Here is a 13,383-nt window from a genome sequence, read left to right on the forward strand (position 1 = left end):
GCATCAGAACATGACTTGATGTATGGCCAACTTACTGTTTTAATTGTCCTTTTAAGCCTATTGCCTGGTCAAGAGTAAAGCTGCCTCTTTGTGATACTCTCATCTCCACTGTCTACTAGGGGTGGGTGAGTACTAAGGATCAAACCCAGGCCTCTGTGCTATGTGTGTGCTAAGTTGCATTCCCAGGCTTTCTAATTTGACCTTCATAAAAGCTCAATGAAGTTTCACTGAGCAAACCACTACCCTGAAATCTAAGGGACTGGTCCAAGTTCACACGCTTACATAGCACAGTTTTGAGTCCGAATTTCCACATAGCTCTTCCCACGGATGAATTCATAATTCTTTTACAAACTTTGAAAAACACCCCTGTCACAGCAACATATATGTATATGCATATGGGCATGCACATGTATATGTATGTATGATATCTTCTTGGATCCTGGGGAAATATACTTGGGACGAGTCAGCTCTTCCAAGGAAGGGGGGTGGAGAAATATTTTCTGGTTTATAGGTTTTTATGGGGTATAATATACATGTTTGAAAGAAGTGTTAAAAACCCTTAGCAAAATAAATGTTGGCACACATATTGTACTGGTTAGCTTTTTTTCAACTTGACACAAGCTAGGGTCGTCTGAGAAGAGGCAACTTCAATTGAGAAAACGCCACCATTGAATTACCTGTATGAAGTCTGTAGGGACAGTTTCTTAATTAATGATTGATGTAGGAGAACTCAGCCCACTGTGGGCAGTGCCACCCCTGGGCAGGTGGTTTTGGGATCTCTAAGAAAGCTGGCTGAACAAACCATGGAGAACAAGCCAGTAAGAAGCACTCCCCGATGGCCTCTGCTTTAGTTCCTGCCTCCAGGTCCCTGTCTTGAGTTCCTGCCCTGACCTCCCTCCATGATGTACTATAAACTATAAGCTGAAATAAACCCTTTCCTCCCCAAGTTCATTTTGGTTAGTTTTTAACCTCAGCAATATGAAGCAAGCTAAGACACATATCCAACTGTCTTTTTATTTTTGAAACTCTGGTTGGGGTTGGGATATTTTTACATGGCTGCTTAATTCTGTGTCGTTGAGTGCTTGCATTATTAGTTTAAAAATAGGACTTAGGTAACAACAAATGGGTTGTGCTGAATGAGGCATGGGTTACTTTACTGGCATCCACCGGGTTCTGATTACAAAAGCTTACCAATGAGGTGTGGGGGTGTTGTGATAAAATCTTTAATTTTGAAGTGTTTCTGCCTCATCCTGTGAAATATGTATTTAGAATCAATCATTTCACAATTTTCGGTCTCTTAGCACCTGTGTTGAATTCTTTTGTGAATAATCTGTATATTTTCAGGTCGAGTGTTCCATTAACATATTCTTGAGTCATTAATTAATAAACATTTTGTGATATTAGAGTGCATTTGTGAAGCGACAGTTTGTAGTTTTTCACTTTCGCCTATCAGCACGTTTGAACTGACTTCCTTGTGTGTGTGGTTTGGTCAGCATGACGTAGGCAGCAGAAAAGAAGGCTGGTTGTCTTTGCTGGCTTTCACAATTTTATCTGGCTAAACAGAATTTTTGTATTATACTCACTAAACTTATATATTACCTATTTTAAGAAGCTGTGTACCCATTTGTTTTTAGTTTTCAAATCATCTCAGGTGCCAGGTGTAAGTGCTCACAATTCTGAAGTTTGCTGAAAATTTAAATGTCCTTAAATATCAACAGATAATCTCAATTTTTGAATTCCAGTTCTTTTTCCTTCAGAAGTGGAAATATTGATATTTCTATCAGCAACCAGAGGGAGAGAAATGTTTGTTTTGTTTTGTTTTGTTTTCCTTCCCAAGAAGCTAGTCTATATCAAAAGAAAGATATTGAAAGTGAAAAATAGTGTTTTAAATTAATTCTCTATCATTCTTCCATGGATTTGAAAGTCGTAGGTGATTCTTGCCACTGATTAGAAATGGAGACATGAAAGAGGAATGTAGGGAAAGGAAATGGCTTCCCTGAGGTGTAAATTTGAAATCCCCTCTCTCTTCCTCAGGTGAAAGCTATGTCTGTGGCTCTATTGAGCCCTTTAAGAAGTTGGAGTACACCAAGAATGTGAACCCCAACTGGTCTGTGAACGTCAAGACCACCTCAGCTTCCCGGGCAGTATCTTCACTGGCCACTGCCAAGGGAGGACCTTCAGAGGTTCGGGAGAATAAGGATTTCATCCGACCCAAGCTGGTCACCATCATCAGAAGTGGGGTGAAGCCACGGAAGGCTGTCAGGATCCTGCTGAACAAGAAGACGGCTCATTCCTTTGAGCAGGTTCTCACTGACATTACCGATGCTATCAAGCTGGATTCGGGTGTGGTGAAGCGCCTGTACACTCTGGATGGGAAGCAGGTAAGGGTGGAGCCTGGGCCACTCTGATTTTACGAGCAAGTGCCAGGAAATTGGGGGATAATGCTTGGCATAAAGTGGGGACCTCAAGCACATGCTTTATTAGTGTTGAAGGGACTGGGTCACCTAGTTCACAAACACGCATTGATCTGAGACTAGTCTTGGTACCAGACAGGATTGATCACCATAATAAAGAAAGAAAAAAAAAACCACAAAGGGGAGGAGCTATCTTTGAAGAGGAAATCATCATTTTAATTATTTAAGTAATTATTCGCTTAGCGTAATAGTGCTATTCTGTCTTCTGATTTCAAATTTTTCCTATGTCCTTTAAGGCCTGCTAGAGCCTTAAAAATGATTAAGATTCTGAGAGAAACTGAGTCTGCAAGGGAAAAATAGAAAACATTTGTTGAGCTAAATCACAATTTATGATTCTATGTCTCAGAAATGTTCATTAGTCATAGTCAATGGAATTGTCAAGACTTTAAAATCTGCAGCTAAGGAATGGCCTGTTTCCACCTAGGCTACTCTGAGAAGGCTTGTCAGGATGGGAACTGCAGGAAGAATCTGTGCTGATTATTTGCATTGGGAGTTGAACAGTGCCCTTTTGTTTATGATGATCATTCTGAGCATTATTACTTTTGCTTGAAATATATGTTTTGCAATATATTTTTATTAATATGTAGGTATTTTACACAATGTATTTTGATCGTATTCATCCCCTACTATTTCCCCTAAGTCCTCCCAGATCTACCCAGACCTCCTCACCTCCTCCCAACTTTGTGCCCTTTAGTTTTTATTTTTTGGTAACTCACTGAATCTGATTTGTGCTGCTCATACATTGAAGGGTGTGGGACCACCCACTGGAGCATGGTTAACCTACCGGAGGCCTCTTTACCCTTACACCATCCTCCCTCCCCAGAAACCATTCCTGAAATGTAGTTTTAATGTGTTTTTAAATGACTTTTTGTGATTTGAGGGTAATTTGAAGGATCTAAACTAGATTCATAATGAAGAGACTTGTACTAACTAGAATTCTCATGGAAGTTCCTAAAGGCTAATGCATCCAAAGTTTATGAATGAGAATAGATGCTAACACTATAAGGCGTGTCAGTCATGAAGAATCACTCCGCTGGGGATCCATTTAAGTGTCCTAACTTATTAAAATTCATTAGGAATGAAGAAGAGTACCAGTTGTCTGTGATTATTGACTGTCTTCTGCTTGTCTCAGAAAACTTGCATGTGGATAAGGCTTCATGGGGGTAATATTCTCCATCTTTGAGACCTAAGAAGTCTGAATGTCCTCTATATATCACTGGCCAGCAAGTCCACCATTGGCTTGTGAATTATGGTGGCCACAAGGAAACGAACATCACATTTAGGCATTGAAGTCCATCTCAGGTTGTGCAGCCATTCCGTAGCTCTGTATTTTCCTGAGATGATTTTTTTTTTTCCAAGATGGGAGTTCACTTGTTTTTAGAAAAAAAAAAGGAAATTTTAAGGCAACCCTGCCATGCATATAAAGGCAGAATGGGGGCACTATGTGGGTAGAAGAAGGGGACCAGCAATGGATGACACAGGAAACACAGGCAGACAGCAGGGGGGCATGTCTGAGAAGGAAGTCAGGAAGCCTGTGGATGAGCATGCTATAATGAAACCTCCTACTTTGTATGTTAACTGAAGTCCATCAAAAGAATTTTGAATTATTTGTAAGTGTTCCTCCTCCCTCCCCCGTTTCCTCCTCTTCTGCTTTTTCTCATTTGGAATTTTGGGTATTCAAAATTGCTGTATAGGAAGTCAAGAAGTCAGGGGCCACTGCTTCAGTTAATACTTGTATCAACTAATCATTTACTTTCTTCTAGATTTGATATAATGTTCTTAATTGTTTCTTCTTTTCTGAATTTGCCTAACATCAACATTTCACAATGGCTATGTTTGCTGTGGACTAACATAAATAATCAATGTGAATAATTCAGTGTAATTGGAAATAATCCAATGTTGAATAACCAAAGACTGGGATTCAAATCTTGGCTTATCAACAGATGATTTTTGAAAACATGTGACTGGGCTTCACTATAATCACCAATAAAACATGGATATTATTACTCCTGTGTTGTAGAGGGCATATGGTTCCAGCTATGACAGGGTATGTGATGGAAATCCTGGAGTATAATAGTGATAATAGGCTTATTGAGCATTTTTCTAAGCATATGATATGTATGATCATGTTTAATTCCTACAACAGTTGGATTATTGTTCTTACTAAGACATTATTTGTTAAACATGTAAAAAAACATGCTTAAAACATATCTAAAGACAACAAATGGTGGAGTTGGAATTTGAGCTGGTGACACTTCAAGGCTTGTGCTGGTTATCTCTATACCAGGGCAGATCAGGCTAAGAACACCTGCAAATTTATTGAGAAAAAATTTTAATGGAATAGTGGCAGGGAGCGTCCCATGACCCAGTGAGAATCCTGAGGTAATTAACTTATAAAGAGAAAAGTACTTTGGCTCACAGGTCTGCAGATATTAATCCATGACCAGGTTGCCCAATCCTTTGGGCCAGTGGCAAGGCAGAACTCTGTGACAGGAACTCAGGAAAGTGAGAAAAGCCATTCATCTAACGTCTAGGAAGTAAAAGAAAGTGAGAAAGAGGCCATGAAGAAACCACAATCCTCTTCTAGCACCAGCTTGAGAAACATACTGCTAAGAATGTATGAGAAACATACTGCTAGGCCTGTGGAGGATGTTCAAGGTCTAACCTATAATAGAAGCATTTTTCCCAAGGAATTTCATTTGAATGTTTTCAGGGTAGGAATGAATGGATGGATGGATGGATGGAAGGACAGATAGATAGGTAGATACGTAGTTGAAAAGATGATATCTCATATACACTGTAGCTATTCTAATTGACTACTGAAGTTGACTGCTTTTCTTGAAGCACAGTTTTCTGTGCAGATGAATTAGACGAGAGAGTTAAAGAGCATGAAGAATTTCTGTTTGAATTCCAAGTAGCAAAAATAAAGCCCTTCTTCACAGACCCCAGGAGTTTTGAATCATTTCAGTTCTAAAGGGAAATCTGCCCAGTAAATAGTTTGTTCAGGTAGAATGTTTGGACAGTTCTGGCAGAGACAGGTTGTTTTTAGTAGGCCTCTGCGAAACAGCGGGGTTCTTCCAAGCCTTCCCATGGAGTGACACTCAGTGTAGTGCAGTGAACTTAACTCTCAGTTCAGTGTCTATTGCTGTGATGACCATGACCAAAAGCAGCGTGTGGAGGAAAGGGTTGGGTTTACTTACAGTTCTCATGTCTGACAGTTGTGCAAAGCCGTTGCTGAGAGACGTCAGGGCAGGAACTCAAGGCAGGAACCTGGAGACAGGAACTGAAGCACAGGCCATGGGGGAGTGCTCCGTACTGGCTTGGTCCTCATGGCTTGCTTTCTTATATTCTCCAGGACCACTTGCCCAGGGGTGACATCACATTAACCATTAATCAAGAAAATGCACAATAGGCTTGCCCACACGGCGATCTGGTGGAGGAATTTTCTCAACTGTGTTTTCATCAAAACGACTCTAGATTGTGTCAAGCTGACCTAAACCTAGCCAGCACACTCAGTACATGATGACATGGGCATCTCTATGCTGCATCAGGAACCAGCCTTATAACGATTTGTACCAGTTTTTTTTTTTTATTAGCACCACCATCTAACCAACTAGGCTAACTGCTCATTGACTTGTGCCCTTTATTTATTTTTTTATTTGCTTAACTCAGGTCTGCCTCAAATCCGTAAGCAGTATGGAAAATACATAAATAAATATTTAAAGATAATACTTTTGCACTGAAGAAATAGAACTGTTTATAAAATGAATGCCTGAATGCTTTTGGTAGCTGCGCAGTGAGGAGTGAGGACAGCGTCCAAGCTGGGTTGATTTCGCTGTCCCCTTCGGGCAGCATGCAGATGTGTTGTGGATGGAAACAGCGCATGTTGTGGTTTTAGCAGTAACAGTGAAAACTATGCCCGCTGTTCACTGCTACCCAGAGGAACTAGACACTGGAGGGCACAGTCCACACTGTTCTCACTAGTTCTTGCCACTGTGTGGCCTCCTAAATTGCTGCCTCCCAGGGTTGCATTAAGCCCTAGCCTCAGAGTTCATTCAGCCCCTGGCACATTTTTTTCTCTGAGATATTTTTAGATGGAATGAAGCGAACCAACATATTGGAGACGCTTCACTGTCTAAAGTGTCTACAGGAAGCTGCAGTTGGCTAAGGCGCCCATGGTGGCTCATGAAGAGAAGCATCCAGAACTGCTTAGCTAAAACCTTCCTCTTCCCACCGCACCCCCACCAGCTTCTGGGAGACTCTGCTCATCGTGTTATCAAGCTGTCAGCTGTCGTGGCTGCAGAAGTCACGGAAATATTTGCCGAACCCTATTCTCAGCGGTGCTTTATTTATCTGACTCTTGACTGAGGCCTGCCAGGAAGTGAACAGGACATGTGTGTGTAAACCGAAGGCTGGAGTCGCAGCCCCCTTCTCCCCATTTCAGAGGTTCCCAGAATCTGAGAACTTGAGAGTCACTGTCTCTATCTTATGTTCTCTGTTGTGAGACACACAACACTGTCTCGGTGTGGGCTGTTCACTCACAGCCTGCTAAGTGGTCACTCTTGGAGGTCGTTTGAAATATTACTGTTTTGAAATGATTAAGCCACAGAGATACAAGATTTGATACAAGTATAACATGGCTCTTGAATCCTTTTATGGAAATGTCAGTCTGGCTGCCTGCCGCTGGTAAATCTTCTAAAGTCATGGTTATTGACACTTCTTTAGAAATATAAAGAACAGCCAGTGCCCAAGCAGGTCATTTGTACAGTGAAGATCATAGGTGAGGCTTTTCCCAGTGACCCCCACCCCCTCGGAAATACAACAGCAGTAAACCAGATAGTCTTTAAGAGGAAACCATAGGTAGATCTGCCTATTCTTAGACATTGAATATATAGCATGTACAGTGTTAGAGCACACTTAGATAGCAGAGGAAAAATTCAGAGAGGCTACATTTTTATCTGGTAGATATTTCACGTAAGCAATGAACTTAGTAAAATCCATCACTACTAGCGTGACAGTGTGAGCCAGCAATTTCCTGCTTTTCTTATGTAAAAAATCATCAGAATCATTTGGCTAAAGCACGGTCCTCCCTTCTTGCCAGCTCGTTCACTTTTCCATGCATTCAGTGACCCGAGAGGTCAATCATGGCCTGGAGATATCAAATGGGACATTGCACAGTTAGTGAGATAAGGAGAGGGAGGGACCTCCGCATGCATATCCTATTGCAGAACATTGTTGTAACGGTTCCGTTTTGCTGTTTTGTTGGTCTCTTGCTATGTCCAAAGAATTAGCGGGCACATATCACAAGATGGCCTTTGCTTTTTTTCCCCCTTTGGTTTTAGATATCTAATTTTATTCTGAAGTAAAAGTAACTAGGATCTGGAAAGACAGATAGTTCAGTGGTTAAGGGCACTGGCTGCTCTGGCAGAGGACCTGGGTTTGGTTCCCAGCACCCATATGGTGGCTCACAACCATCTGTAACTCCAGTTCCAGGGAATCCAATGCCATCCTCTCGTCTTTGTGACCACTGCATACACATAGTACATAGACATACCTGTAGGCATACACTCATACACAAAAGATAAATATGAGTAATTAAAAAAACATAAAGGATCTTAAAAATTGTGTTCATAGAATAAACTACACCTTCCTCTTACAAGTATAGGAGGAGATAAAGGTTGCTAAATACTGAAATTGGTTATAGCAGTCAGTAAGGATAAAAACGTGAAAATTGAAAGTTTCTAAATAAAAAGTAAGAAATAAGGATTCATTGAACCTGAAAAGGAGGTTGCCTGTATTTGTTGCTATAGTGACTCTCTCTCTCTCCCTCCCTCCCTCCCTCTCTCTCTCTCTCTCTCTCTTGCTCTCACTCTTGCTCTCCTTCTCCCTCCCCTTCCCCCTCTCCCTCTCTCTGTCTCTCTGAGGAAAATAAAGCTTTTCCACGACAACTCTTATTCCCATTGGCATGTTTAAACCTTCTTTCTGATCTACATTTTTTTTTTTACTATTTTGATTTATTATCTATATCAAGGAAATGAACAGCACTTTTTTAGTTTTGTTTGCAGTTAGTATAAAAAATAGTCAGAGTAATTAAGTTTGTATCCTCAAGTGTCAGAATTGAAATTTTGACAAAAGCTCGGAGCACATGTTCAGCCATCCTCCCAACTCATCGGACCCGGGAGTTGATGGAAATATCTTAGCCGATTTCAAAGAAAGGGGAGCTTAAAATAATTATGGCATTTTACTTAGAGAATTGAAGTGTTCAGAATAGGATGTGCTATTTTAGGTGATGTATGTTTGGTGGTTAATCAAGACTTAGGCTCTACAAGTGTTCTGATGTAGATGTTAATTCCTCAGATTTGGGAAGGGCTACACCCTCTTCCACCTGCTGTAATCAACTATGGATGCCTGCAGTGGTGCATGTTCTAGAAGTGGTTTTAACAAAAGTAAGTTCTGAAGGTTCCTTCTAAAGCAGGGCTGAAAACCCATTCTCCAAAGGCTCCTCTGTAGGGAGCAGAGGGAGCTCTAAGACTGCTGGATGATCGCCTCCTAGTGGTGATGTGTTCTTCACAGCGACTGGCCACATAACCTGGCCGCACCACTGGTTGGGAACTGAGGACCCTATGGAGATGGTGGAAACAGATTTAAAGTCAGCTATGTGTGGGCTTAGATTTCAGCCAGGGAAAATGTGGCTTGTAGTTTCTTCTTAAGTCTGAGAAATTCATTTCGTTTCCTTAGCTGGTTCAAATCTTGGATGTCCCTCAAAGATCTGTATGTTAGAGGCTTGTTCCTCAACTTGGAGCCTTTAAGAGACAGGAACTGATTCAATGCCTTTAGATCACAGGGAAATGCCCTCAGAAGGAGTTGTGGGGGCCAAGCTACTCCTTCTTACCCTGCTACCTTTTCTTTAAAAAATATTTCCTTCACTTTTAATTATATGTATATGTGTGCATCACATATAATCTTGGTGACTAGATGTGTCAGATCCCTGGAGCTGGAGTTATGGGCGGATGTAAATCTCCTGATGGGGATGCTGGAAACCAAACTTGTGTTTTCTGCAAGATCAGTGCAGAAAACTTAACTCCTGAACCACCCTCCCATTCCTTCCCCTGTTCTCCCCTTTTACTCCCTGTCCACGAAGTGGGTAGTTTACCACACCACATGCTCTTGTTGATATGTTGCCTTTCCACAGGTCCAAAAGCAATGTGACCAGTAGACCATGGATTGGAATTTCTAAACCCATGAATCAAAATAAATCTTTTCTCCTTCTAAGTTGGCCATTTCAAGTGCTGGTTATAATACTGAAAAGATGACTAATATGCTGGCGTCTTAGTCCCTGTTCTAGTACTGTGGAGGCACCATGTCCAAGGCAAGTTTTAAATGAAACAATTTAATTGGAGGTGTGTTTACAGTCTATGATCACATGGTGGGAAGCAACAAGAAACATGGCATCAGGCTGGCTCTGGAGCAATAGCTGAGAGCTTACATCCTGATCTGTAGGCAGGAGAGAGAAGGAGAGAGGGGCGGGAGAAGAAGAAGAAGAAGAAGAAGAGGAGGAGGAGGAGGAGGAGGAGGAGGAAGAAGAAGAGGAGGGAGGGAAGGAGGGAGGGAGGGAGGCAGGCAGGAAGGGAAGGAGGGAGGGAGGGAGGGAGGGAGGGAGGCAGGAAGGGAAGGAGGGAGGGAGAGAGGGAAAGAGAGAACTGTGCCTGGTATGAGCTTTTGATATCTCAAAGCTCACCTCCAGTGATAAGCCTCTTCCAATAAGGCCACACCTCCTAATCCTTCCTAAATAGTTCCACCAGCTGGGAAACAAACATTCAAATATATGAGCATATAAGGGCCATTTTATTCAAATCACCCCAACCGATTTACTGATTAAAATTAAAATTCTGTATATTGAATTTGCTTAGGATGAGGAATTTTGATGTTTATGTATTTTACTTAAGCATAGGGAGAAACAGTTACATGACACAGAAGAGATACACTGGTTTCACAGACTGATAGATTTGTGTAAAAAATCTGTCTTCTACACTAGAGACAATAAAAAACATTCTCCCAGTGGGAGCAATTAACTCTCTGACGATACTGTTTTATCTCCTATGTTTATGTTATAAGAATCATAACGCCTCCTTTGTTAATTGTCATAAGTGTTAAAGGAAATAATCCATGTGACAAATTTAGCATCATGATTGGTTCCTTTCTAGTTTGTTTCTCTGTTGCTGAGATAAAAAACTGACTGAAAGCAACTTGGGGAGGAAAGGGCTTGTTTGACTTATGAGTATGACTAGGTTCGTATTAATATGACAGATATGAATCATAGCAGTTACTGATTGCCATCAATTGTTACATTGAAATACCAAGGGTTTAGTTGTTTGGTTATTTTTGGTTTGAGAAAAGTCATGTCTGAACTATACAATAGGAGCTCACTATTCAGCATCACTCCTTAATGATGACCAATCTTCTCTTCCTTTGTAAATATGTCTTTTTACATAGAAACAATTCCCATGATAATGCCTAGAATATGACATTTGGAATAAAACCTCTGTAAGAGCAAATCCTGGCTCTAACCCTCACCAGTGGTGTGACCCTTGGCAAATCAAACTCTCTGGATTTGTTTCACCATTAAAGTTGCCATCATAACATTTACCTTGTATTTTGGGGGTTGTCACTGATGCAATTGCTTGAGCTGTAATAAGTGCTCTCCATATACTAATCTTATTTCCTGCACTTGTTTCCAGATTTCCTAAGGTCACTGGTCACTAGTAATTAACACTGGTTAGACCATGGGCATAGAATTAGCCATTTTGCATTGTTTCCTTCATAACTAAACTACCAAGATGGACTATCAGTGATGGTGTTTTGTCAGTCCATTCATTGTCAGTCAATTGTAAATACAGCCTGCATGTTATTTTATTGGCTTGCTTCTTTAATTGTACAGGGTATTCCTTAAGGATATCAACATGCTGGTCACCCATTCTATTATAAGGTTATACTAATATTGTTACCATCGTTTTTTGAACATCTTCTTTGAGCCAGTCACTGCTTACATTTATACTGAATTTTATCATCCCAATGATGCGACACATTTCTCTGAATGTACCACTACTGTTTGGCTCTGCAAATCTCATTTCTCAAGATTCAGCTTAAAGTTCATCTCATCTACAGATCATTTCCTTGTTTCCTGTGAGAACTCACAGCTCCATCTCTTGGGACTCATTTGCTGCTATTGTATATAGGCTATAACTCCTCATTGTGTTGGTAAAATGCATGCCTGTTTCTTCCTTAAGATTTTATGGCATGTGGCTAGGAAGGTGCCCTGCTGGCCTCTGAATCTCCAAGTCCTGACTTGGTTAAAGCTTTGATCAGTTAATGATTTGATATCTCAGTAACTGGATGTCTCAGTTGGTGTTCTATTGCTGTGAAGAAACACCATGACCATGGCAACTCTTATAAAAGAAAACATTTAATTGAGGCTGACTTACAGTTCAGAAGTTTAGTCTGTTATCATGGTGGGAGGCATGGTGGCATGTGGGCAGATGTGGTGCTGGAGAAGGAGCCAAGACTTCCACATCTGGATCTGCAGGCAACATAGAGAAAACACCTAGCCCGGCTTGAGCATCTAAACTTCAAAACCCAACCCCAGTGACACACTTCCTCCAACAAGGCTACACCTACTCCAACAGGGCTACACCTACTAATAGCGCCATTTCCCATGAGCCTATGGGGACATTTTCATTCAAACCACCATGTTGGATAATTGACCAGTTTGTCCCAGGACTCACTGTTTGAATTAGCACATTGCTTCCAATGTCCAGCAAAGTACACAGAACCCATGGCCATGGTGGGGCCACCTTGATCACCTCGGGCTCTCATGGTGTGGAACGCTAAGCAAATGTAATGCTCCCTGGCAGTGTGACCAGACTGTGAGCTTCCCACCATGGTCATTGCTTCCTGTCTTGAGTTTCTACTTGTGAAACACTCTTAAGACAATTTAATAAACAAAATCCATCTGCCAATGTGGGAGCACTCTGAGAGTCACTGGAAGCAACTTTGTCCTGTAAGGGGACAATAGATAGTCTGTTAGAAAGATCTCACCACTCTAGTCAGACAACCTGACCTAAATCTTCTGGATACTGCATTGGTCACCCAGTGACTAAAGGAAGGTCTGGCTGATGGATTTAAAAACTGTTGATGAGCCAGTAAGAGTCTCAAGGGAAGAATCTGCGCCCATTGTGGAGCTTCGAACCTCCAGAACTGAGGGCATTGGTGGCCTTAGCCATATGCTGTGACAGATTCCTCTGATTAGCTTAAATCCTTGCAACCAAATTAAGCAAAAAACAAAAAACCAAACCACAACAGTTTCAGAAATCAAATGGAACTTCAAAAAACCCAATTTTGAATCTCAACTATGTCACAAACAACATGCCCTTGAAACAAAAGGACAGATGGGAGATTTAATTTTTAATTAGCATTTTGCATCACAGATTAATATGTAATCAATGTAAAGAATTTCCATGTAAATGAGAAAATACTAAGATAAGTTTAAATTATCCCTAGTCTGATAGTTGAGATGGCCCTCAGCCATGTTTTGGTCCATTTTCTTTGCTTTTTTTCTTTAATAAGAACTCCACTTTGTATAATTTGGCTTCCTGCTCATTAGTTTGGTCCTTCCTTTGTAGGGGCTCGGTATAGAACACAGGGTCTTATACATGCTAGGCTATTCAGGGTCTAACCAACCCAATGCTGTAGATGTTTTGCTCTTTGAGATTTTTCACAGTAGTGCTGTGAGATTTCTTTTAAGCTATTTATACAACAGAAAAATGCAAACAATTCTATATACTAAAAACATGATTATTCCATCTTCTTAAAAGTCCTATAAAGCAAGTGTCTAAAGACAGCAGCAGTGATG

The 13,383-nt window shown here is 41.0% G+C and overlaps 1 protein-coding gene across 4 annotated transcripts in view; it reads left to right on the forward strand.

The window, feature by feature from the left end:
- The window catches only part of Dclk1 (doublecortin like kinase 1), a 302,152-nt gene that overhangs the window by 12,567 nt on the left and 276,202 nt on the right, over positions 1-13,383 (forward strand). For all 4 annotated transcript variants that reach the window (XR_006073105.2, XM_015996304.3, XM_015996303.3 and 1 more), the window contains exon 3: positions 2,035-2,381. Coding sequence is in view for 3 of the 4 variants with exons in the window: in XM_015996304.3 (XP_015851790.1) it covers positions 2,035-2,381 (347 nt within the window). In the remaining variant the exon portion in view is untranslated. The remainder of the gene's footprint in view (positions 1-2,034; positions 2,382-13,383) is intronic.

Source organism: Peromyscus maniculatus, chromosome 6 (genome assembly GCF_049852395.1).
Source record: "Peromyscus maniculatus bairdii isolate BWxNUB_F1_BW_parent chromosome 6, HU_Pman_BW_mat_3.1, whole genome shotgun sequence".
NCBI lineage: Eukaryota > Metazoa > Chordata > Mammalia > Rodentia > Cricetidae > Peromyscus > Peromyscus maniculatus.